This window comes from Rosa rugosa, chromosome 6 (genome assembly GCF_958449725.1).
Source record: "Rosa rugosa chromosome 6, drRosRugo1.1, whole genome shotgun sequence".
Lineage (NCBI taxonomy): Eukaryota > Viridiplantae > Streptophyta > Magnoliopsida > Rosales > Rosaceae > Rosa > Rosa rugosa.
The window spans coordinates 17,010,186-17,036,800 of record NC_084825.1 but is presented as its reverse complement, the minus strand read 5'-3'; the positions used below and the strand labels follow the sequence as shown (position 1 = coordinate 17,036,800).

The 26,615-nt window shown below is 38.4% G+C and overlaps 3 protein-coding genes across 7 annotated transcripts; 2 read left to right on the top strand and 1 right to left on the bottom strand.

Moving 5' to 3' along the window:
* Positions 1 to 7,888: 7,888 nt before the first annotated feature.
* LOC133717318 (uncharacterized) lies at positions 7,889 to 16,806 on the top strand. 3 transcript variants are annotated; one of them, XM_062144008.1, is made up of 16 exons: positions 7,889 to 8,164; positions 8,249 to 8,332; positions 8,419 to 8,492; positions 8,604 to 8,637; positions 8,705 to 8,763; positions 8,878 to 8,992; positions 9,103 to 9,140; positions 9,265 to 9,362; positions 9,563 to 9,618; positions 14,050 to 14,296; positions 14,658 to 14,773; positions 15,418 to 15,474; positions 15,673 to 15,738; positions 15,830 to 15,904; positions 16,188 to 16,274; positions 16,400 to 16,806. In XM_062144008.1, exons 1-15 carry the CDS (start codon positions 8,033 to 8,035, stop codon positions 16,248 to 16,250), a joined length of 1,314 nt encoding a protein of 437 aa, XP_061999992.1. In that variant the 5' UTR covers positions 7,889 to 8,032; the 3' UTR covers positions 16,251 to 16,274; positions 16,400 to 16,806. The 3 variants fall into 3 exon arrangements, with proteins under 3 accessions (XP_061999992.1, XP_061999991.1, XP_061999990.1); XM_062144007.1 differs by having other exon boundaries at positions 16,188 to 16,278; XM_062144006.1 differs by having other exon boundaries at positions 7,890 to 8,164; positions 16,188 to 16,297.
* A 2,378-nt stretch (positions 16,807 to 19,184) lies between these two features.
* LOC133714717 (uncharacterized) lies at positions 19,185 to 21,284 on the bottom strand. 3 transcript variants are annotated; one of them, XM_062140933.1, is made up of 2 exons: positions 21,151 to 21,284; positions 19,185 to 20,834 (listed from the first exon to the last, which is right to left on the bottom strand). In XM_062140933.1, the coding sequence occupies exon 2, from the start codon at positions 20,727 to 20,729 to the stop codon at positions 19,239 to 19,241; it is 1,491 nt and encodes a 496-aa protein (XP_061996917.1). In that variant the 5' UTR covers positions 20,730 to 20,834; positions 21,151 to 21,284; the 3' UTR covers positions 19,185 to 19,238. The 3 variants fall into 3 exon arrangements, with proteins under 3 accessions (XP_061996917.1, XP_061996918.1, XP_061996919.1); XM_062140934.1 differs by having other exon boundaries at positions 19,185 to 21,052; positions 21,151 to 21,247; XM_062140935.1 differs by having other exon boundaries at positions 19,185 to 20,956; positions 21,151 to 21,205.
* A 177-nt stretch (positions 21,285 to 21,461) lies between these two features.
* Positions 21,462 to 25,710, top strand: LOC133714803 (splicing factor SF3a60 homolog). Its single transcript, XM_062141059.1, has 12 exons — positions 21,462 to 21,712; positions 21,871 to 21,984; positions 22,209 to 22,313; positions 22,638 to 22,780; positions 22,907 to 23,003; positions 23,343 to 23,507; positions 23,675 to 23,746; positions 24,232 to 24,390; positions 24,485 to 24,562; positions 24,758 to 24,886; positions 25,068 to 25,214; positions 25,288 to 25,710. Exons 1-12 carry the CDS (start codon positions 21,539 to 21,541, stop codon positions 25,432 to 25,434), a joined length of 1,530 nt encoding a protein of 509 aa, XP_061997043.1. The 5' UTR covers positions 21,462 to 21,538; the 3' UTR covers positions 25,435 to 25,710.
* Positions 25,711 to 26,615: the final 905 nt, after the last annotated feature.

The window sequence follows — 26,615 nt, the reverse complement described above, 5'->3', positions numbered from 1 at the left end:
GGTTCTCTCTCTCTCTCGATCGAAAACCCTCAGACCCGGAACTATTCGACTGACCCGACCCGGACCCATCTCCGGCCTCCGGCGTCCTCCGGCCACGACCCGGCCCTCCTTGTGATCGCCGCAAGCCGCCCAGTCGCCTGGTGCCACTTTCTTGCACCGCCGTTGCCCCCAAACCTGGATCGAAGCGACCCCAGGCGAAGTAACCGACCCGACCGGATCTCATCGACGCCGGCGTTGCACGGGCCGATCCTCCCCATTTTCGTGATCTCCTCCTTCCCCTGATCATCCTCATATCCTCCTTGCTTGACGATTTGGAGTGTGGAGTGAAAGATCACGAGTTGAAGATTTCGACGTCCCTGATTCAATCTGGAATCTGATCAGACGCACGAGATTAATCCAACTTCAACGCTTGATCTAGGACGATCTAGGCCGAACCAGGCTTAGCTCCAGGTATGAAAGTCGACCACCCTTTCATTTTGAACCAGTTTGTAGTTGGTCACTTTGCCATCTGAGGTGGTTGACCGGCGTTGACCGCCCACTGACCACCGTTTGTGGCGGCGCATCAGACCATATTTCGAGTTTTCATTATCTAGGCGATGATCTATGCATCCATACGAGCGTTTTGATATATAACATGGTCATGTTAGAAAAAGTTGATAAATAGTGGATTTACGTTTTGACGTTACTATTTAACGTTTTTACGTTTATCTTCGGGTTACGATCTGTGAAGATCTGACCATCGGTTTTGCTTCAATTTTGGATATGTTGATCGTATGACTGTCCCGGTGACCTTGTGAGGTCACGGGCGAAGATCCGACCGTTGGATCTTCGTATAATTGAGAAATAGTGATTCGGAAGGCGATTTGTGAGAATCTGACCGTCGGATTTTCATATAATTTTGTGGAGATGTTAGTAAAGGCGATTCAGGAAGATCTGACCGTTGGATCTTCGTGATAATTTTGGAGGATGATCCTAAAGGCGATCCGTGAGGATCCGACCGTTGGATCATCATTAAATTCAGATCCGACCGTTGGATCATCGTTTAATTTGAATCTGAGCGTTGGATCGTCGTTTAATTACATATTTGAGTTGTTGGCTAAGTCAAGATCATTATTGGACTAGGTGATTGACGGTTTGAGTTGGTGGACGATTATGGATCGTATTTTGAGCTGAATTGAAGACGCAGCGGGATTATCGAGGTGAGTAAACCTCACGTGGTTCATATTACGAACCCAATATATTTAATTGCTTTATTTTGCAATCATATGAACTATTGTTGGTGTATTAGACATTCCTGTGTGAATGTCTGTATATATATTATTACGTGAAATAATATGTATTGTTGGAGTTGTGTTGAGTTTATTGTTGAGAAACAATATATTGTGAGAGGTATTGAGTTTATTGTTGAGAAACAATATATTGTGAGAGGTGTTGAGTTTTATTGTTGAGGAACAATAAATTGTTGTGATCTGTGGAGATCACTAGGTCACGAGGTGACCATGGCATCTATTAGTGAATCACGCTCTCGTACCGGGCTGGTGGTTATTAATAGTATTAAATCGTAATCACGTCTGTGGCCGGACGAGTGGTTACGTTCAGTTAGAGCTCTAGTCTGTCTGCCAAATGTGGAGTGAACTTATGAGTGAAATTGAGAGTAACTCATAAGTGTCAATATATATATGGTAACCTTATGAGGGAAATTGAGAGTAACTCATAAGGGTCTATATATATATATGAGTCTGTCTACCAAATGTTGGGAAATCTTATGAGCGAATTTGAGAGTAACTCATAAGTGTCTATATATATATATGAGAGTGAGTGATCTTATGAGCTAAATTGAGAGTAACTCATAAGTGTCTATATATATATATGAGAGTGAGTGATCTTATGAGCTAAATTGAGAGTAACTCATAAGTGTCTATATATATATATGAGAGTGAGAAAGTAACGTGGGTTTGTGGTAGTCTTGAAATCTAATAAATCAACAGTTCTTTCTTGTTTACTCATACTGGCTGTAAAAAGCTTACCGGGTTTTGTGTTGTTGCAACTCCCGGTACACTATTCAAATTGTGTAGCGGGTAATCCTACAGGACAGGAGAACCAGGACGGTGATCGTGCGGTTAGAGCAATTGTTAGAGTTTTACAACAATTGTAAGTTGTGAGGTGTGTTATGCTCATTTGAGCTTTATAATATATTGTGAGAGTGAATTGTAATAATGAACTCGAAGTTTCGAGATTTGGTTTTTTGTAATTGTAATTATTCAGGTTTCGGATTTGAATTTATTATTCAAAATTCGGGGCGTGACACCTTGGGTTCAAGGGTCAAGATTGGACTTGTACCCTAGATCCAAGGGCTCAAAAACAAGTAGAAAATGGGTAAAATAAAAAGACTAAAACAACCTAATAAAAATGTAGAGAATTAGAAGATTAGAAAACATTTTGGAAAATAAAAAAAAAACCAGAGGGTAAAAGTGTAAGTGAGTGTGTGTCTAGTGTAAACACAAATAAATATCTCATCCACATGTGTGATGTGTGTGAGGTGTGGTCCACTATTATTATTGTCATTACATTCATTTTGAATTTGAAATTTGAATACAAAAATGTAATACAAATGGGCTTGGGTCTTCACTTGTGCTTCTTTGATATTGGGCCTCGGACTTCTTGCTATTGGGCCAAGTTGACTTGGTTGACCCGATGGTCAACCCGTTGACTTTTCGTCCTTTAGTCGGAGTTGACTTTTTGCTCGAATTCGCTACTTCTTTCGTCTTTTTCTCTCTTGACCATAATTTCCTACAAATGAAGAAAACAAAGTAATACTACGAAATAATGCTTGAGTATTCGCTAATTTCAAGGTAATTAGGGCTAGAAACACGCGTAAATCGCGTGTGAATCAGTTTATGTCAGTAAACTAATATTGTCATGTCAATTGTCAGTCGAACTTTTACACAGATTTATGTGTGAGATTATCTTCTCACACGGATGTCTATATGTTCCATTATACACCGATATATGTGTGATGCTCATTTCACACAGATATCTGTATCAAAATTTATTAGCTATGGAAGACCGTCGTTATATAATACGTATAACAAAAAAAAACAATGATTTATAAATAATGAAATATTTTATTCACACTAAAATCTGTGTGAACTGGTTTACACATTGACCAAATGATAACGATGGTCTTCCATAGCTAATAAATTTTGATATAAATATCTGTGTTAAATGAGCATTACATATATATCGGTGTATAATGGAACATATAGACATCCGTGTGAATAGATGAAAAAGTATCTCGCAATTAAAGTTTTTGTGTGACAGCTCATTAGTGGCATATTACGCACTAGGGATAATATTTTTACAAACCATCCAATTGATCGTAACTGCCCTCTTTGTGGTCTTTACTTGGAATCTCAAGATCATCTATTTCTAAAGTATCACACTGCTAGAATTGTTTGGTTCACTACCTTTCCAAACTTACAATTACAGACTTGGCAGGCTACTTCTGTGGATTGGCTAGAACTGCTTGCCTCTCACAGAGATTTTGTTAAGTTTGACTTTTTCATCATTGCTCTTGTTATTGGTTATTATCTTTGGAAAGCCAGGAATGATGTTATTTTCAAAAAATTCAAATTCCTTCCAAAAAAGTTCATATAGTTGCTAATGTCTGGAGAAATTTTAAGGGTTCTTGCTAATTTTACCCAAGTAACTTCCTTCCATCATACCAAAAGAGAAGCAAATTTCTTGGCGGATGCAATTGCAAAGACAAGGCATCTTCATCAGGCTCAAAGCTGATTCAGGCTCTTCCTCTTTCTGCTAATCAAACTTTCTTATTCGATAGTTTAGGTGTAGGATGTTGTAGAGGTTTTGTTTTGTAACTTTGCTTCTTTTATCGAAAAAAGTATCTCAGCTTGCACACTGAAATCTGTGTGTATTGTTGTTTCACACGGATTTTTGTTGTTATTGGTACTGCACAAACTCATGTGGGCAATTACAAAGACAAGACATCTTCATCAGGCTCAAAGCTGGTTCAGGGCTCTTCCTCTTTCTGCTGATCAAACTTAATTTTCTATTCGATAGTTTGGGTGTAGGATGTTGTAGAGGTTTTGTTTTGTAACTTTGCTTCTTTTATCGAAAAAAGTATCTCAGCTTGCACACTGAAATCTGTGTGTATTGTTGTTTCACACGGATTTTTGTTGTTATTGGTACCGCACAAACTCATGTGGGCCCAATTCTACTTAGTTTACACGATTATCTGTATGAAAGTGTCTTTCACTCGGATATCCGTGAGTGTTGAAAATCTGTGTGAGTTGCCCGTTTTGCTAGTAGTGATACTAGCGAGCTCAAATAAATATTTCTAGCCGATAGAACAATAATGAACACCATATGGGTATAGAAGTGCATAACTTTTTACATAAAATTCAAAACTTTATTACACCATAGAATTCAAACAAAGCTTCAGTACCTCTAACACTACTCCAAACCTCCTTGCCTAATCTTATTACTTGCACAAAAGAGATTTGTCACTGATTCTCTTAATTTATTGTATGAGAAACTTCTAATAATTTGAAGAAAATTTCCATTCCCCAATCCTTATTGCTACATATTGCCAAATATTTCAGTTATCTATACCCAGATTGCCAAATTCAATGAAACTATAAGAAAGTCACCATAAAGCTCAGATCCCTATAAACAAAAGGTTCAATCAAATTTGATGAGGAATAAAGAATGACGATGGGTCTATCACGCCCCAGTTTTTAAACACAAATAAAAATCAATATATAATCTCATAATTATACATGTGTGATGGTTCAGCCATCAATACAAATACCCGAAAAACTTTTTCATTTTAACCCAAGTACATACTGATGCCCTGAACCCACAACGTCAACATATACTCGCTCCGCAGAGTCCTATATTACACAAGTTTACGAATTAAATTGCCACAACAAAATAAATGTAAATGCTCCTCAGAGCTTACTACATAGCGGAAGTTATAATAATGGCAAAGCCAATAAAATTTCCTTCCTACCCGTACCTGCTGCCAACAAGTTACCTCAACTTCAGCCATGATTACTCTGACTTGCAGGATTAACCCCTACACCATTGAATAGTGTACCGGGTTGCCACACAACAAACCTGGTAAGCTTATTAAAGCTTATATAAGTAACTTAAGAACATCAATCAACAACTCACACCAATCAACTTAAGGAAACAACGCAACCATGATTCCTTCCAACATTTTATGTCATTTCCACCGAAGGGACAACATAAGTCATCGCCGTGACAACGTACTATTTGCTAACTCAACAATCAATAAGCAAATCAAGTCTCATCTAGACAATAAAAGAAAGAATACTCTCGAGACTCTCTTTTAAACTACACACTTATGAGTCTCCAACAACCTCGACCGTTACCCCCATAAGCTATAATGGTAGACAGACCAGAGCTCTAACTGATCGTAACTACTCGCCCGGCCAAAGGAGTGGTTCCCGATTACATGCTTTGGTCACCATCTGTGATCTGTCACCATCTGTGACATATGATTTTCAGACCCCGTCTGGTCTTCGAATCAAACGTTAAGTAAGTTGCACCCGACCTAAAAACGTTACATATATCTACTAAAAGATTTCCCCTACCCTGATCACCATCTGTGACTCTTGGTACAAAACCAATACATTTAAAATAAGTCACGCTTGACTCAAAAATGTAGCATCAAACTCAACACTTTTCAAACAATAGAAAACATCTTTTTCCACAATATTGTTTCACGAAAAGTCGCATTCAGAACAATAATGTGAACACAATCATGCATATTGTTTTCTCACACATCAAACTCACAAGAATATATATATATATATATATATATAGGCCCGTTCCAAAGCGGACGTCCGCACTTCGCTAAAGTGCCATCGGCGACGCAGCGGAGGCGTTCCAGGCGGCAACGGTGGCGCGCGGCTTGCAGGAGGGAGGCCGGAGGAGGTCAGAGGAGGTCGGGGCAGCGTTCGAGGTCGGAGGAGGTTGGGGTTGCAGGTTCTGGCCAGCAACCCGACCTGCAACTGCAGGTTTTCTAGGCAGCGCTGCAACGACGTCGCCTGCGACTCCACCGACTGCAGACCGCTCCGCCCGACCCCGGCGTCCTTCCGGCAACCCCCGCCGCTCCGTCGCGCCCCGAGCCGAGCTGCAGCAGCGCCGTCCGCACTTTAGCGAAAGTGCGGACGTCCTCTTTGGAACGCCTCCGTGTGTGTGTGTGTGTATATATATATATATATATATGCATAGTCATTCGCTCAAGAATGCCACTAATACCAATTATAGTTTGCAGTTAACTAAATAACTCTAAAAAAAATAAAGGTAACTCCGTTCGTAAATGAACATTGTGAGATTACTCACCTCGAAATTCCTGCTGCGTTTTCTATACAGAACAAAGCAGCACAACCACAAAATATCTGTCCAAGAGTACTTCATCAAGTACCTAATCACATACTGTCTCAACTTAGTATACGATTGAATCACAAGCAATTTAAGTCTGAAACCCCCGTTTTGAACTAAAATCCCCAAAAGTGACGCCAATCGAGGATAAACCACATCCGAGACCACCCAAAGTCTTCGGAACAATCCTCCGATCGATATGTCAAAACCACAAGTCGATCAAACGCTCGAATCCTCACGAATCGAATAATCGAACAGTTAGAAATCGTAAAAATCATAACATATTCATACGATCTCCAAAAATTACGTATTATATATCAAAACGCTCGTATCGACGAGTAGATGATATATAAAACTAGAAACTGTCCCTTACATGGCCGGAATACCTCCAAAGCGCCACCACAGGCGGTGGCACAGCCATCACAATCACCACCGGCCGAAACTTAAAACCACAACAATCCAACCGTTCAAAATGTCAAGAATACCAAGTAGAGAAACTTTAATACCAGAAGTTTGAACCAACTCAGCCTAGATCGGCTAAGATCAAGCTCACAAGCCGAGATTACATTGTTCACTCCGAGTTGAACCAATTTCAACGTGAATCGATCAAAACTACCATCGTAGGTCGAAGGAGGAGGCTCCTACGAGCTCAACAAACTTGGTTTGAAGCCCCGCAATCGTTGGAGATCGGAGCACCGATCAGGTTCGACTGCACTTGATTACGTCGCCGTGGGTGAGAATCGACTCTAGAGGATGCCACAGGGAGGAGCGCATGGTGGAGGCGAAGAGGTCTGAGCTTGTCTGATGGTCCATTGTCGCCGGAGCTCGGAAATAAAATCGGGTCAGAAAAGCGGGTTTGGGTCGGTCAGTCGAAAAGAAGAGAGAGAACAGAGTGTTTCAAATTTCCGGAATTGGCAACTTTCCAAAAATATCAGATTTATGAAAATACCAAAATAGAAACCTTTATTTATAGTAATTTCCAAAAATGGCAGAAACTTCCGTTGACTGTAACTATCACATACGAACTCCGATTTTCGTGTGCCGTATGTCCACAAACTCGTATTGACACGATCTACGACTTTTGTGAAGGAAGTTTTTAGAGAATCTCAACGTATAAAAAGTCAAACTTCGTACCCCCCTAAATCCACACTTTTCGAATAACTATTCGTCCAAAATAATTCCACTTCACATACGACATACAAATAAAGCACAATAACAATAATTTGTACAACTGGTCCTATTAATTACTAAAATTAAATAACGAAAATTCAGGTCATCACATGGTCTACTTGATGTTACTGTGCGACACTAATTGATGTGTTGCTTAATTTGAATTGAGAGTTTATGTACTATGGATAGTTTTGAAAAATAAATACGAAGTAATTAGCGTATTGAGTATTTCGAAAACTATGTTGGAGATGTAATAAGTTGAGAGATCAAATGATAATTTTAGATATATGAATAGAAACTCATCGAGGACAAAGAAGTTTTTTATTTTTTTGAGAAGAAAGCTTATTGTTTGTTTATCATCTTGGTTTGAGAAAAAATTGGTTCCATTCTGTTGACAAGGTTAGTGCAGTGAGTGTGGGTTGTGTTGTGAATGTCGACGGAGATGAGGAAAGATAAGCAAGTAGATGAAAACAGCAGCGAGGAAGAGTTGGACAAAGGCGTCTCTTTGACTTCCACCAGGTTCTCTTCTCGCAACACTTCCTCCAAATACGACTTTGTCAAGGTTAAGTCTTCTTCTTCTACTCTCTTTCGCGAAAATCAAATCTCAGAATCTTTTGACAATTTTCATTTTTGTTCGCACAAACAGGTGAAGGTGTGGCTGGGAGATAATGCGGATCACTACTACGTGCTTTCCAGGTTTCTGCTCAGCCGAATGTTAACTGTCACCAAGGTCTCAGTTCCCTACTCAATCCAGTTGTTCCGATTGTTTTTGGTTATGAATTCTTGGTGATTTTGAATTGATGGTGGTAATTTCAGATCCCAAATTATGTAGCTATTAAAATCGCTCTGGAGCTCAAGAAGCTGCTAATAGACAACAGCCTTCTAGATGTGTATGTCTCTTTCCCTCTTTTTTTTTTTTTTTTTTTTTTTTTTTTTTTTTTTAATTTCATGTTTTTCGTTATTATTGTTATGACTTTGCATTGTTGTGTCTTGTGTTGCAGTTCCCAGTCTGATTTGGAAGCTAATCTCTTTAAGGTAATATCACGCTTGCTGCAGCTGTAACAATGTGGTGCAGTTTAGTGATTAATCTCTGTTTCTGCAGCTTATGGAACGAAGGGGTTATGGCGAAGAGTACATAAGTCGTTACAAGATGATGACCAGGTCAGTCTAAATACTTTTACGAAATGCCTAGAAACTGAACAAATAAAGATAAATGGCAAAATTTCTAAAGTTCAGTGGCAATGCTTTATTCTTTTCTTGTGCACTGGTTTTCAGATTTCATCATCAAAGAGTGCCGTTAGTTATTCTTGTCTGTGGAACTGCTTGTGTCGGGAAGTCAACCATTGCTACCCAACTCGCACAAAGGCTAAATTTGCCCAATGTCTTGCAGGTCTTTTTATTGTTTATTTGTGGATCAATCATGATTCTCTCTCCACCATGTACTAACTAGTTGCACCATGATATCTGACATGTTATTTTTATCTTTAATGACTGTTGCAGACAGATATGGTGTACGAATTACTGCGCACATCAACAGAGTATGACTTGATTCAATGTCTTTTCATTAGTTTCACATTTGAATGTGCAGTCGACCAACATTGTTTTAATTATAGTTTAATAACAATTTTCAACTGTTTATTCTCTCTTTTTTATGGTACCCAGTGCACCATTGACATCTACTCCTGTTTGGGCGCGAGACTTCAGCTCCTCTGAGGAGTTAATTACTGAATTTTGCAGGGAATGCAGGATTGTTCGTAAAGGTAGTCTTTCTATCAATAATTCTGCTAAGATGAGTTGATGGTCCATGTTTGAAGTTGGTCTTTAGATAATCATGATACATTTTAGATCTGTGAGAGCAATTCAGCAGTTCCTCTTTTTGCAATGACAATTTTTCCTGCATTTTATGCTAGTCTGTTGATCAATAATCTCTGTTCTGATTTCTGAAACATTTGCTTCTCAGGATTGGCTGGTGATTTGAAGAAAGCAATGAAAGATGGAAAGCCAATAATAATAGAGGTATGTTTCAGTTTCGCAGGTTGTATCTTAATGCTTCACATTCATTATGTTCTCTTCTATCAGATCCTTTCCTCTTTTCCCTTCCTTTTTTTTTCTTTTTCTTAGTGGAAATGCGCAGGAACTACTTGAATCCTTGAAATGACTTGATATTTGTTTGATGCTATATTATTTTCATTTCAGTCAGACTGCACTCTACAGATTCTTCGCAAATCTAAAAATCTTATAAATTGCATTTACTTTATCTACTGGAACTTTTTTTCTGCAATTGAAAAACCATAAAAATAAACTCTTAGTTGTTGGATTGTCTAAGATAGGAAAGTTGTTGTAAGAAGTGTCATTATCATTGTACTGAGTACATTTTTCAAAGCCTTTGAGATGAATAGTAGACGTTTGTGATATGATATTTGGCTTTAGAAGAATTCAAAAAGAAGTGGTAAGGGAGTTATGCTCTTTCTTGGTTTTCTGAGATGAGTAAGATTGGTAGAAATCTGTTGAAAGGAGGTCTTTTATCGAGCTGGCTTTCTCTGAAGCCAAGAGTCCCCCAATGTCAAGGTGTTGGGATGGCTTGTGGCGCGGAAGAGGGCCAACACTTGTGATGTTCTTCAACAGAGGAGACCAAGCTGCTGTTGCTCTCCTCATTGATGTGTTATGTGCAAGACACGAGCCGAGTGTTGATCATTTTGTTTATGAATTTGTGAAATTGCTTTCTTTTTATGGCAGAAGTTGTCTAGGGAGGCTAGGTGAATTAGGCAAGTTCAACCAGGAGGATTGATCTGTTAAGTGAAAATCCGTTTGCTTTTGGCAAAAGAAAGAAAGCAACAGTGCTCTGGGTGGCAGTGTCTTAGCTGTGATTTGGGTGGTCTGAATGGAAAGTTTTAGAATTATTTTTGAAGTTTATATTTGTGCAGAGAGGGAAGAGCTTCAGGAGGTATTTAGGTTCTGGGCTTTTTTATAGGCCTCTGTTTCTGGAGAATAAAGGTTACACCCTTTCCTCTATTGTTTTAGATTGCATAGCAGTTGTAGGTTTAGGGTTCTGCTTTGATTTGGTTGAAGTTGAGCCTTTTGTGTCTATCTCTATTTATTCTCTCTAGTATTTTTTTTTTTTTTTTTTTTTTGCATTATGCTTATAAAGATTTTATCTATAAAAGCTGTTTCTTTTGAAAAACAAAAAAAATGAAAATATGTACACGTGCACATGTGGCTGCTCTGGTGATGCTTACGTGTTCAGCAGAAATTTCTTATCTGTTCTAATTTGGGTTCGGCTATTCTGGTGCCATTCCCCTGTTAGTAGAGGAGGAAGAGTCAAATTTGTTAACCATTGGGTGGAATATCAAGCTCTGAATAGCGCTTTTACATGGCTATTCAAGTGTAGCTTGTAGCTATCATAATCTAAGAGTAGCTACATTTGTCAGATTGTATTTATATCCACTCCTTTTGGGTGTAGAAGAAATTCGAATGAGGAAGAATTGAGGAAATTTGGTGCTCATTGTAGTTGCTGTTAGAAACTATGTGACTGGTGGTGTTTGCAAGAAGGTAGAGACTGGAATCTCCAGGAGCTTTTTCCTATGACTTGTTTTAAAGGAGGACAAACTGCTGTTTTGCTGCATGTTGGTTTATTTGGTATATGAAAGTCACAATGGGAGATTGTTGCCCAAGTTTTGTGCATCATCTAGCTGTTCAAGGAAGCTGGTGGGAGGTACCAGATTAACTGTTAATTTTTCACTACAAAAGCCATGAACTGTTAATTTTTCACTAGTTGGTTAAAAACATGCCCCGTATAACAGAAGGAAGAAGGCTATAGTTAGGTTGGGGTCACAGTGCTTACAGGTGATTTATGTAATTGGATGGAGTGGAATTGATGCAGGACAAATAGGGTAAAGCCTTGCTCAACAAAGGTTTCTCTGTAGAATCTAAGATTTTAGGGCAGCGGATTCTGGTTGTTTAAGGAACAGTAGGGATTTTATGAATACAAGGAGATGAAAGTTAAGGGAAAAGGGATATGGGGTTCTAGGCATCACACCTAGGGTTAGGTTGCATCACAAAAACCCAAAGAGAAGCAACAGCTTTTATTCACTCATGTATTATAAAATATTACAAGGCCTCTATATATAGGGAGGCTAAGATAATTCTAGAACAGCTAGAATAATAATACCTAATAAAATCCTAATGAACTCCAAATAAATGAACTCCAAATAATTGTAACCTTCCTATTCTGCATTAAGAAAGAATCCTCAAGGAATCTAGTAGTAAATCCTAATAATAACAGCCTTTATAAAACTTTCCCAAACCACAAAAGATCCCAGCAAGGCCCGTCATTGTTTACAGGATGCCAAATCAGGCCTTCAGCCTTGGAAAGTTGGAATCCTTCTTACGAGGCCTTGGATAAACCATAGAGGTTCTCAACTTTCGTTCTTCATCAGGAATAGGAGTATAGGACTGAAGAATACATTGGTGTTAAGGTTGGAGGAACTTTGAAAGCAAAGTTCTAGCGCGTCTCTAACCTATCATTGTGGATAGGAACTGTGTTGTGTTGGGCAGCTTTTGAACATGGTGGAACACGTAGCTGGAAAGAAATAGTAGATTGTTGAAAATAGGGGCTTTTACTTCAACGGTGTATGAACTCTTCGAGGACTTTTAAAATGATACCTGGACTTTCAAAGTTGTTAATGTGATGCCTGGACTCATTTTTTCGTATCAACGTTGTACCTATGGTCAATTTCCGTCACGGAACCGTTAAATTTTGCACATGTGACGCACGTAAGTCGCTCAATGAGGATAAAAAGACTAATTTACCCTCAAAAGCTTTTTCTTTTTTTTTTGCCTTTCTTTCTTCTTCTTCTTCCTCCTAATCTGAATCATCTAAGACCTCACCCTGTTTCTGGTGATAACCTGGCCTCAAACCCAAGAAGCCCAAGTTTGATCTCCAGCTGATCTAAGGGAACCCAACTGATTTAATCGGAGATAAGAACCTCCGGTAGAAGAATTGAATGTACCTAGTACCTACAATTCCAATGAGTTTCCCAAGAAATTACATGGGGAGGAGTAGCTTGTTTGATCTTGAAAATCACGTATGGATTGGTTTGACTAGTCTTGCTGGTTTGGGTTGTGGGTATTTTTCAATTTTCATGCTTTGTTGCTTTGATCTCAGAACACTTGTGTTTGGTGGATTAGCCAGGAAGATGTTAACAAGCTTCATTCCAGAGCTCAAGAACGTAATGTTCGTGAGCTCGCCGCTTCTGGATCTGGAGGCCAAGAGTTGTGAAACCGTCTACACCGCTCCGGCCAGCAATAAATTCAGAGAAACGAAGCCATCGAGCGAGCTGTGCTTGGAGGACTCCGACGAGATGGAGTCTCCTGCGGTGTCCGTCCGTCAGAAAATTGGATTCGGGTTTTGCATTGATTGAAATAAGTTCTCGTCTGGTTGATTGTCTTTGCTAGGAAATGTCATCGTCCCATCTGATTGCAATTTGCAGATGAAAAAGGAAATAGAAATGGAGAAGAAGAACGAGAGAGAGAGAGAGATTAGCCAAAGATCTTCAGTTTTTATTATTTTTTTTTTATTTGGTGTAAAAAGACAATTTTACCCTTAAAAATCAAGTCACATGCGTAGCACATGTTAGATTTTAACGGTTCCGTGACGGAAATTGACCGTAGGTACAACGTTGATACAAAAAAATGAGTCCAGGTATTACATTGACAACTTTGAAAGTCCAGGTATCATTTTCAAAGTCCTCGAAGAGTTCAGACATTGTTGAAGTAAAAAACCCTTGAAAATAAGAGGGAGAAAGTGGATGAGATGCAGTGATGTAGTGCACTGGATATATTCTTAGTCATGTGTGCATGGTGATTGTACCTTTACATGCACAGTTTATCCTCTAATTAGTTTACTTAAGTCTAAATTTTTCCATAAATTATCGGTACATTCTGAATGAACATGTATTAGCGGATGTATTTAGTAGTTTTAGCATTTAGAATGACCCTCTTGCAGCCTTGAGAGGCATTCAGATTTCCTAATTAGTTTGATAAACATTTCTGAGAAGTTCAGAATGTTCTACTAGAGAATACATCTCTATATTTCCTTGTGTACCTCTTTGAGAGGCCTAAGTATTTCAGTGGTTCTTCTATGTGTTGTATAACTTATTTATAGGGTCACTCTCCAGCTAGTCTGACCTATCTAGGTTGGGGAAGTGCTCTAATTTTAGTGAAGGTTTTGCTCTCCAGCTAGTCTGACCTATCTAGGTTGGGGAAGTGCTCTAATTTTAGAGAAGGTTTTGTTTTCATGTTGTACCTTTTTGATGGATTCTGTTGATTTTTGTGTTTCTGGTTCCTTTTTTCTTCTATAGGTTGTGAGGAGTTTCTTTTACTTTTGTGGGCTGGTCCTCTTTGTTTGTATCAAATTCTATTGTCTTATTAATCTATTTTTAATGGCAGGGAATACATTTGGATCCAAGCATTTATTTAATGGATGATGAAAATAAAACACGAGCTGATGTGCAAGAGAAAACTCCGGAGGCAAACCATCTTGCAGCAAATGATTCAAAAACACAGATGGGAAATGATTCTCTAATATATACCGAGCATGTCAACTCTGAAGAAGGGACACTAAATAACAAAGTCAACAATGTCTCAGATTACCTGGAAGCTATTAACCTTGCTGGAAGTTTGTCTGATAAAAAAGGTAAACCCCTGCTGTAAATATTGCTCAAAATGTTTATGTTCTGTTCAATAACTATTATTTGCCTTTTTCAAAAACATATTCGTATAAACTGAGTGCAGATTTCACCTCTAAAACTGCCATTTATGGTGTTGCAGTATCGGTTGAACTTTTAAGTTTCATAAAACTACTTATATGTGGACAATAACCATGAAGTCAAGTTTCATAAAACTATTTATATGTGGACAACAACCATGAAGTCCAACCCACACTCACACGCAAACTTCGACAAGAATCACACACATATATGCATTAAATGTTGAAGTGAATAAAAGAGTGGAGCATTTAAGATTTCACTTCTCTAACTACTTTTGTAGTGCTACAGGTGAAAATCTTAGTGGTGAAGAGACAAACAAAAATTCTCTTGTTAAGAAAGAGAAGTCCGGTCCGGAACCAATAATTATACCTATAGTTCTGAAGATGGCTGAATTTGATCATAAGGTGGTCGACTTTGCATTTCCCTTTAAAATGTATTATATGTGAATTTCTCTTTTTCAGTGTACTCGGTTTGTGACTTTGTGTCTGTGTGTGTGTGAGTTCTTTGTTTAAAAATCTTTAACCTCAGTTTTTTTAGGGATGTTCCATTAATAGGTTGTGGCCGCTAATTTTTGGGCATGTTTTAGTGCATAATAGAGAAAGGTAAAGAACGTTAGTAATTGTCACTTTAGTGCCTACCCAGTTGTGCTTCCAAAAATTGGAAGTACTAAATTGTTGGCCCTGCTCTCTCTTTGAATCATAGGCCTCTAAATCCTGAACTAGAATCATTAAGACAAACTTGTTTAGATTCTCAAATATGCTTCCTTTGTATATTTGAATTGAGTTTTACTGGGTGGTATTGATGTAACTTCAAGATCATTTGCTTTACTTTTATTGTTGTTATGTTCAATTATTTCCCATGGTCTGCATTATCTGCTTTTGGGAAAAGAATATAGATTCTTAAATATGTTTCCTTTGTATATTTGAATTGAGTTTTACCGGGTGGTTTTGATGTAACTTCAAGATCATTTGCTTAACTTTTATTATTGTCATGCTCAATTATTCCCCCTTTTTCTTATACTTCTGTTTTCTTATACTTCTGTTTTCAGGCTTTGCTAGAGGAGGAGATCTCAACACGAACATTTAGTGATAAATGTCTAGTCCAGGTATTAACTCTGTGTTCCCTGTGTTCTAATGGAGATATTATATATGGACTGATAATCAGTCTAAAGTGAATGTGCTTAAGTGATATGTTCGAGTGTATGCTTATTGAAATAAGTTTTTGGTTACTTGCTTTCTTGCGCCATCTTAAGATAGCTTATAAGTTGTAACATTGTATCCTAATCTTCATTTTTCATTCCCAGGATAAAGATAAACTAATAAGCAACTTAAAGATCATCCAGGACTATCTTTGCTCATTCAATTCTCAGGTATGTCTTCATGCCAATTTCAATTCATTTCATCTCTGATTGGTCTAATGGTTTATAGTTGGTTATTTATTTTGTCATTTTTATCCAACAGGGATTGACAGTAGTCAATATATCAGCAACAACATTCCCACAAACATTGGATTGGCTGCATGGATATCTTCTTGAGGTACTTCTGATGTTTATGGGCCAACTGATTGGTCCCAAATGATATTGTTGGTTTTTGGACTATCCATCTTCAGAATGCCTGATATTGTTTATGGACTATCAGGCATTGATTTTTGTGGGCCAACTGATTGGTCCCAAATGATATTGTTGGTTTTTCCTTCAACAAAAATATTCAAATTAGGTTTTACAGTGTGGATAGAACATGAGCCGGCTACAATCCTAGTTCCTTGTTTGCTATTTTATCTCTTTTCCTGATAATTCCCTGACAATGAATATTTGTCCAGTGTATTGAGCATGGTATTTCATCTGTGTCCAACGAAAATAGTAGGCGGCCTGCGGAAAAGTAGATTGCATTCAGGATTTAGCTCAAGGCAGGTATTGAATGAGATTAGAGGTATTTTATGCTCATCACCAATTTTATTTTTATTTGGTTAGCTACTGATTCCATGCTGGGATTGCAGTTGTAGATGAATAACCCTTTTGCTCTCTTTCACAGGTGCCTTTGTTATGGTTTACAACGGATTAGTTAAGAAAACCAGCAAGGGGTATGGAGGCAAGCCAATTGGATAACTAATTAGATCAGTGTCATTGAACAAAATGGAGAACAACTTGCTCAAATCTTTCAAGGGTAAATGTGAAACTAAGTTCTATCTCCATGCATTCTGACTACTATCCAGAGATTGTATTGTCAAATGACACCGATCAAGATTGAGCTCTTCAATATGGGGATAACCAAATGACGAATGAGGGGTTCTGGAAACTTGCTGGCATGTAAATTCGGTTATTAAATTGTTGTGTCTGTAGTGTGTATAGGGTTTTCAAGACTAATTTGTTTGAACAGAGACCATTTAAAGTGTCTGAAGACTAATAAAATCGAAAGGAACATCAGACATGTTTACTTCGTTTAAAGGTAAAAGAGATGATAAAAAATAGGCTCCTTAAGATTAGAAAACTTGGAAACATTTTGAGTCTGGCCACTCATAACTTGAATGTTAAAAGAACCTAAACAAGTAAAAATATTGTGTTAATCAAACACCCACTGCTATTTAACAACTGAACAATTCCAAGCTGGTCATTGATATTTCCAAATCCTTTGAAGTCATTACCTTCAAATATATTTAGATATTTCCAAATCCTTAAGTCATTACCTTCAAATATATTTAGAGAGAAGCATATTTCTCAACTGATTCCATAGCTCATCTTGGTCGCTCTGTTTCTATTGCTAGCTGGAATGGTGCACTACTTGCTTCGGCAGCTCGTGCATTTTTTTTATCCCTTTTTTTTTTTTTAATGTTTTGGAATTAAGTTGTACTAGGGGTGCTACTTTGTAGCGTTTGTACTGTTTTACCATCAAAATAATTTTATATAAAAAATAAAAACTGAACAGGTTGTGCTCAACTTCAAGTGAACATGGGAGTAGTAAGAAAAGCTCTGCTAGGGTTTAGGAAAAGAAAAGCTCTCATTCCCTGTCCGGCGGCGCGCCCATACAGCGCTGTTGTCGGACGGGCTCTGTCGATTCTTTTTGAGTCCGTGTGAGGCAGTGTGGTCATAGATCGGCGCGATCTCATGCTAGTTGGGGAGATTGTGGGGTTTGTCGGTGAGTCAAGGGAGGAGGAGGTTGCTGTCGATGCCGGATTTGAGGTCATTCCCTGCTGGTCTGGTGGGCGGATGTTTCTGCTGGCACATGGTTTGGGATCGCTTGAGTGTGACGAGCTTTTGGGGGCGAGGTTGGCTGTTATGCTGCTTAATTCCGGTCAGTTGGTTCCGATCTATTTTGGGTCGTATGGATCTGATTTGGGGTGGAGGTGGTATGGTGTTCCTCGCTCGCATGAGGGATATGATGGGGCAATGGCAGAGGCGATCCGGCTTAGGCGGTCGTGTGGCGGAGACGGTGGCAGTGCTGGGTTTGAGTCGGGCTTCGATGGTCGGCGGTGGTAAGGAATGTTTGCGGGGAAGATGGAGGGCAGGAGAGATGGCTGGCGATCAGAGTAGGGTAGACGGAGCTGCAGTTGGGCCGGGTCTAGGTTGTTGGGCCCTTGTTGGTGGGCCGTTGTTACTAGTGTTTTAGAACTTAATTTTATTTTTGTTTTGTTTTGTTGGTAATAAGTCACTACCAAGGTAACGGTTAGGACGCACTGCAGGTTGTGACAGAGACAATTTTCTCTTTGGCCGTCTAGTGGGTCGTTCCTGTTCTGGAGTTGGGTCAGCAGCGATGGCGAAAATGTCTAGCTAGACAATCATCCTTGGCCTTCTAGTGGGTCGTTCCTGTCTGGTTTCGGGTCAGAGGTGATGGCGATTTGGAGCAGTAGTGGATTGACGGTGTTGACATTAGGGTGGTGACGGTGTTGGGTTTACTTTAGTCCCAGGTCTGACGGTCCAACTATTCAATTTGGTTGGGTTCGAAGTCACAACGAGTGTAGGCTTGGTCGATCGAAGGCAGGCCGAGTGGACTCTGGCTGGCGAGTTAGTGTCGACAAAGTTGAGTGTCAAAGCTTCACTGCTTCTGCGCATGTTGTTCTTGTCATTTAGTTGTTGTGCAAGTTTTTTTTAGTCGGAGCAGTCATTTTAGAGTTCCAGTGTGAAGTCTAGTGGTCATTTTTGTGTAAGAGATGTTGCCCAAAATCATTGTAACCAGTTCATTATTAATGAAGTTTCTTCTTGATCCAAAAAAAAAAAAAACTTCAAGTGAACATGCTTAACAATATCTGAGCTAAGCATCGAGTTGGATTGTAAATTGATTGCAGATCTAAGCTGATAGAGGAGCTTAGGTAATCAATTAGGAAAACATTATCGTTGCCTACTACACTTCGTTATAAATATTTATTGAACAATTCTTAGGTTCACCCTTAGGGTGAACAAACATATTCACCCCCATTGTCGATTAACATACTTTTACTTAATAAATTTATAATCAAACGGTCCATATCTTAAATAAGTTTTTGAAGTTCATCTCTGTAAAAAATCAATCGAATCAGAAATCGTTATTATCTAATTGAATCAAACAAACGGATGGTTCTAACAACACTTACTACTATTATGATGAACCGTCCATGTATTTCATAGAAATGAATAACTAAAAGGTCTTTAATTTGATTGGTTTTTTACAGAGCTAATCTTTGTATTATGTTATACAATATGAATGGTCAGATTAGAAAATTATAAAGTTATTATGCCTTAATCGCAAGAGAAGGTGAATATGCTCATTCACCAAAGGGGTGAACCTAAAAATTGTCCATATTTATTTGTGTTCTTTCAATGAGGTATTGTTGTAATACTTGTAATTGACTGCGTAAGCCTAATCAGTTCATGGCATTTAAAAACAACCGGTGCAACTATTAATCCATCTTTTTAAATATGTTTTGTACATGTTTGATAACAATATCTGCAACAATCTCCGGAGCGAACTTGGTGATCATGTCTTCCCTTGCTCTTCTTCCTTTGGCCTTGGCTTCGTCGACATTATCCATTACATGCCTCATTAGCACCCGAAGCTTAGTAACAGAAGGTTCTGCCCAGAGATGTCCTTTGAAAGGCCCTTCCATTACTTCACTCATCCTATCCACTATCAATGGATAGCTATTCTCTTCGGTCAAATACTCTGTTGGTCCCGACCAATTTGTGGCAATCACTGGCAACGACATTGCCATAGCTTCTACAATAGGCCTTCCCCACCCTTCCCCTCTTGACGGAAGAACAAATGCATCAGCTGCCTTGTATATTCGAGGCAAATCAGATTGGGCTATATGAGTGTCAATCACATAAACTGGAGCCCAACCAGTCACTGGTTTTTCTATTCCAGCTTTCTGCACAAACTCCACTATCTTATTGCTAAAATCTTTATCCGAGTGATATGGATTTGTTAAAAGATATAAAGTAACCCCGTCTGCTGCAGTGTATTCTTCCAAATATGATTTCAGTAACACATCCCATCCTTTCCTATATTCCCACTTAAAAATGCTCATAAACACAAATTTTGAGTTACGTGTTGTCTTCCCCATGACCAATTTCCCTATAGAAGCAAGATTTAATGGCTCATACTCAACTGGATCAAAGAACTTCACATCAATAGGCTGCACAATTTTGACCACCTTAGATGGATCAACCCCACTTTCTATGAATGTAGATACATGAAACTCAGTAGGAACCCACACATAATCCATTTTGTTACAGCGCTTCACATGCTCGAGACTCACCCTATCAGTTTCAAACATGGTCCGACCAATCACAGACTTGAAGTTTTCATAAGCAGTTGGTGGGCAAGGGAGAGTTTCAAACAATGGAGGGTTCCATGCACCAGGCTCACTGTGACATATGACTATAGTCTCTTTCATATTACATTTTGTGTGGTAAAGCTCAATTGCCAAATCTTTCATATATTTAGGCAATCCCTCCCAGAACTCAAGGGACTCTAGATCACCATGTTGCTCAATAGCCATTCTAAAACTGCGGGTTCTATTCTGTTCATAGAGTGCTAAAATATACGACCAGCCTTCTGAACTGTACCCACCACCCGACAGAAAAGGGGCCATCCACAGGACACAGTTGAGGGGAAGCGAAATGGGTTCAGGCTCTTGGGTTTGTATGGTTTTCTTAGAAGGGTGAATAAACTCTAGAAGAGTTTGAAACAAGGTGGGATGTAATGAGAATGTGTACTTTAGGTGTTGGGTTTTTAGGAAGTTTGTTTTGGTGAAACTGAATGAGACGGCGAGGAGGAGAATTAGGATGGAGGAGACGTAGAATACAGATGATTTCAATTTGAAGTTGAAGGAGTGAGTTGGATGGGGTTGTGGTTGGTTAATGGATTGTTGGTTCTCCTGTGAATCCATGACGACGGAAATAATGTACTCAGAGGCTTTGAGGTAGTAAAACCATTGCTTGTGGCACCCTCCTCCTTCTTCTTCAACTTCGATCTTATTCTCTTTGACAAAAAACTAAGCAAAAGATCATACGTATCAGAAGACAGACAACCCATCAGAACATTTCCATGTCAAAGCTTGAACTATCAACATTCAACAGTGTCAACCGATCTAGTGCCTTTTTGTGATGATTCCGTCTAATAATAATAATATATATATAAAACAAGTAAATCTCAAAGCTTGGTGAATTCATAGCACATGGTTTAGCAAATCCTTCCAAAAAAATTTCACATCTGAAAACATTCATATGGAAAAAAAAAAACAAACAAACCAATTCGAGCGTTAGAACGATTAACCCATGATCAGTTCGAAATAAACCAATCCAACTTACCTAAATTATCAGTGATTTCGTTCGAACCCAAGAACACAGGGATATCCGATCGATCAATGGTCGCTTTTTTGTATGACTTTGAGAGAGAGTTGAGTTTGGCGAAGCAGCAGAGGGAAGAGACTATCTAGACTGATCCGTATTCTTCACGGGTGGGCATTTGAACCCGAACCCGAACCCGAACCCGTCCCTAGAAATTTACGTTTTTATTAATTTTTGTTAGTCTGCCATAGTCCAATAGGGTACGTACACGTCATAAGTTCTCCGGAAACGAGAATAAAAACGATTCTGATGTGAAAGAACCTTCACTCACTTCTCAGAGTTGGAGAGTCGAGAGAAACCAAGCCCTAACTGCAGCTCAGCTCAGGCTCAGGGGAGGCAGAAGAAGAAGATGTCGTCGACGCTACTGGAGGTGACGCGTGGCGCTCACGAGGAGGTGGAGCGCTTGGAGCGTCTGATAGTGAAGGACTTACAGAACGAGCCGGCGAGCAGCAAGGAACGCTTGGCTCAGAGCCACCGTGTCCGCCTCATGATCGACACCGTCACCTCCACCACAGAAAGACTCGTAAGTCTCTCTCTCTCTCTCTCTCTCTCTCTCTCTCTCCCTGCGCAATTTTGAGAGTGTTAAATTATTCTAGGTCTGTATATGGTTTAAAAATTATGAAATTCTATTTACGAACGAGTTACGAGTTTGGACATGATTTGGTTTGTTAATATTTTCAGATTGAGATCTATGAGGATAACGATAATGCGAGGAAGGACGAGATTGCGGCTCTCGGAGGCCAAACTGCCACCGGCACCAATGTGTTCAGTGCATTCTATGATAGATTGAAAGAGGTATTTCTTATTTCTTTCGTGTGTTTTCCTAGTTTGAGATTTTCAAAATCAAAGCCTTGTACTAGTAGTTGGGGGCAAAACTTGTTGCTATAATTAAATTGAGCAAAGGAAATTTTTTTGTGTTTGCTCTATTCTATTGTTTTAGATAGAATTTGATGTTGACTTGACTGCAACCATTCCTTTTTACTCGTATATGACTATAAGCATTCCTATGCTATGTACAGATCCGCGAGTACCATAGGAGACATCCAGCTGCACTAGTTGTCGATGCTAATGAGGAACATGAAGCCCTGCTCAAGGAGGAGCCTCAAGTAGAGTTCAGTGGAGAGGTCAGTCTATCTTATTATGTGTAAACAATGCATGAGGTTACAAAGACAAGTGAATTTACTGTTGCTTCAGTCTTTTCTTTTTGTACATGAGATTGAAAAATCGACTACCAGTAAAACTCTACTTATATTTCATTCGTTTTTCCGTTTTACTCACTGCCTCTATGGGAATTAGTCCAGTAAAAGGAGATATCATATCATATATCTTGTTGTTATTTTGACATATTCATTAAGCTGAATTAAGATATTGCTTTTGTCACTCTGAGAGATACTTGCTTAGTACATTCTTTCTATCCTGTCATTAATCACGTTTAGTTTTGGTTTTAGGAAGCTTATGGACGATACCTGGATTTACATGAACTGTACAATCAGTATATCAATTCTAAATTTGGAGAGCCCATTGAGTACTCTGCTTATCTTGATGTTTTTTCACAACCACATAAGATTCCTCGGAAGCTCAAGTCTACAAGGTGAAGTGGGCTCTTAATTTTTTTTTTTTCTTTTGCAAGAATATTGATCATTATTTTGGTTCTTTCTCTGTGGCTTTAGTATATTGACATGAAACTTGTGAATGATTTTGTTTTGGTTTCCTTCAGGCAGTACAGGGAATATCTTGAAAATCTCGTTCAGTATCTGGTATATTTCTTCCACCGGACAGAGCCATTGCAAGATCTTGATAGAATATTCGCAAAGGTTTGTTTAATACCATCTTTTTACATAGATTAGTGACTTCTATGAGCTTCAGGCATCAATGAAAGCCCTATTATTTATAAAAGTGAATCACGAGTTGTCTATTTATTGTTTATTTATATATTCCAGTATATGAAATATTGTCTAGTGCACGTTTTTGTTAAAAAATAATGATAAGATGTGCAGTAATTTTTATTATTTGTGGCATTAGAACTGCATATTTTATACTGAATTATGGAACTTATTAGATTTTGTGAACTTGACGTTGGGAGTATCAAATATGCTACTGCAAATTGTTAGCCTGGACATGGATTTGGATTTAATTTGGTGGTTCTGTGGCAGGTTGAAACTGAATTTGAAGAACAATGGGCAGATGGTAAGGTAGAAGAATGGGAAAATGCGATTCAGGATGGTGAACATGTTCAAGATCAGCAGACTGTTATTGATCTTGACTATTTTAGCACAGTGGAAGAACTGGTGGAATTGGGTCCTGAAAAGCTAAAGGAGGTAATGGTGATATTAGAAGCCTAAAGATAAATAAGCTAATAACTATTGTTAAAAGCTCAAAATCAGTTTTCAATCTCTTTATTTTACCTGCCAGGCATTGGATCATCTCTTTATTATTAACAGCTCATTTCAGTTTCCGTTGCTAATCTCTTTATTTTACTTTCTAGGCATTGGCTTCGTTAGGACTGAAGATAGGGGGTACCGTTCAGCAACGTGCAGAGAGGCTTTTACTTACAAAGGTGATTGTTCTTTAACCATTTAAAAAAAAAAAAAAAAGCAGTCTACAAATATATGTGTGCGTGTGTGTGTGTATATATATATATATATATATATTGTTTTTTTTGTTTATGTTATCCTGTGCACTGGTTTTAAAATAACAGCATTCTGAGCAGCATTTGCAGTTGGAACTATGTGAATTGGCCTAAATATGCTTGGGTTATTTTGGTGGAAATAATATAAATTGACAAGAAATTAGGATCACTTAGTTTTACAAAGTAGGTCTTAGAACACTCATGATTCTGTATGTTATTGTAGCACTAAATCATCATTCTTAGTCATTGTGCGTAGGCCCATATAGTTGATATACAAATTTGAGACATAAGGAAAATCAGTCTAATATTCTTATCTGAGGTTATTGTTAAAAGTAATGTTCAGGTCACTTTATTTCTTACTCCTGTTATGTTGGAATGTTGTTGTGTTCAACGGCTTTCTTGCTTTTGTGCAGGATACACCTCTGGAAAAGTTGGACAAGAAGCATTTTGCCAAAGGGTCACGTGGTTCAGCACAGAATCGGGCTGCTGTAGCTCCACAGCAAGTTGGCATGTTAATAGAAATTGCTCTCTTGGAAGCCAAATTGAAAAAACTAAGCGACTTACTGAGTGAGGTCGGTATATGTTGCCTAGCTATTTATTCTCACCTGCTTTATTTCCTTTTGAATGTTGGTGCACAATTTCAAATTATCTGCTGCATTAATGCAGGCTATTGAACGAACAAAAGACAACATTGTTAAGAAACAGGCTTTGACATATGAAGAAATTGCAGCAGAACGTGAGGATGTAAGTGCATAGCATGTCATATTTTTTTCCCCGAAACTATTTTAGGGACAACCCACCCAAACGTTATTCTTAGTCTTGTTTAGATTCTCTATCACCTGAGCTCTTTTCTTTTCCCTTGCCTATAGTATCTTTGTTAATGTCTTCCAAGTTTGTTGTTGTCCCTAACAAATGCTTGCTTGGGTTGTTTCCTTGCAGGAAGAGACACAGGCTGATACTGAAAGTGATGACGATGAGCAGCAGATTTATAATCCACTCAAATTGCCAATGGGTTGGGATGGGAAGCCCATACCTTACTGGCTGTATAAGCTTCATGGTCTTGGTCAGGTAAACTACACCCTAAAATTCTGTCTTTATACTATTTCATATTGTTGTTTCTAATCAAACATGTATATTCTGGTGCTTGGGGAGTTTCTAATTTTGTGAAGGAACCAATCTGATTACTGTTTGCATGCTCGTCTATTTATTCATTCTTTCACACTTATATTTTTCTATTTTTGTTTTTCAGGAATTCAAGTGTGAGATATGTGGGAATCAGAGTTACTGGGGGCGTAGAGCTTTTGAGCGGCATTTTAAGGAATGGCGCCATCAGCATGGAATGCGTTGCCTTGGCATACCAAACACCAAGAACTTCAATGAGATCACATCAATTGAGGTATCTTTTTTTCAGATAGAATCTAGTTAGATTCGATGTTTTCCAGTATAGTCTTACCATTCCTACTTTGCAGGAAGCACAAGAATTGTGGAAGAGGATACAAGCACGGCAAGGGGTGAACAAGTGGCGCCCAGACCTTGAAGAAGAGTATGAAGACAGAGAGGGCAACATCTATAATAAAAAGACATATACTGATCTCCAGCGACAGGGACTAATTTAAGTATGCAATTGTTGGGAGGAATGCTCAATGTTAGTATCAGGCGGTAACTGCGAGGGTCAGAATCGTAGGATTTGTGTTTTGTAGCCAAGTATAGGGTCATATGTTATGTAGGGCCCAAGTTTAAGTACATCAGCCACTCAAAAATTGTACCATGATCAGTCTTTCTTGCTGGAGGGTTCATGTTGCTTACACCTCACATGAGACTTTCCAATTTTCCCGAAAAAAAAAAAGTTGACTTCATTTGTATAATGTGTTTTTTCTTTGCATTTTGCGCCATGCCATTGTGTAACTATTGTGAGATCCATTAGTTGCATGAAAGAGAGTATGACTATCTTTAGTTATATGAAATCTTCTTCCCTCGAAAATGTGAACATTATATAATGTGTTTGTTGGTGCAAGCATGAAAAAGTAGTGTTAAGAGTGGCTTCTCTGGATGTTGCAAGGAGGCTACTAATATTATGAACAATTGCTATTTAGTAGAGTTCGCTGATGCAAGACCACACAGTAAGACGACATCCAGAACAATTGTTATTTATATATTTCATCGAAGGGTACTGTACCTGTAAATCTCTTAATATATTGACCTGTAAATCTCTTAATATATTGAGCTACAAAATAATTGCCTCTCAATGTCCAACTTTACCTTTATTTAAACCCAGCACTCATGCTGTTTACTGACCGGCGCCGACCAACTTCAACTCATCGTCATTATGTGTGTGTGTCATATACTAGTGTAAAATAGTATAAATCCTCAAATTCTTAAAGTAAGGAGATCCTCTCTAGAATTGGTCTATATATATTCTAGACAGTGTCTCCTTACTTTAAGGATTGTTGAAGATTTTTACTATTTTACACTAGTATATATGCTCATTCTAGAGAAGATCTCTTTACTTTAAGGATTTGAAGATCTAGTATATATGCCCATTCTAGAGAAGATCTCCTTACTTTAAGGATTTGAAGATTTTTACTGTTTTACACTAGTATATGATATAATTCAATGATTTCAACCATTCATCCTTTAGATTCCTATGCAGGAATCGTGTTTACAAAAAATCATGTTTCTTTATAAAGACTCAATTATATGAGATACCCAGTTCCTCAATACCAAACAGTCAAAACCCTCAACACCCAAATGGAAATTTATAATGATCTACACATTAAATTTGCTGGTCTTTGGAAGA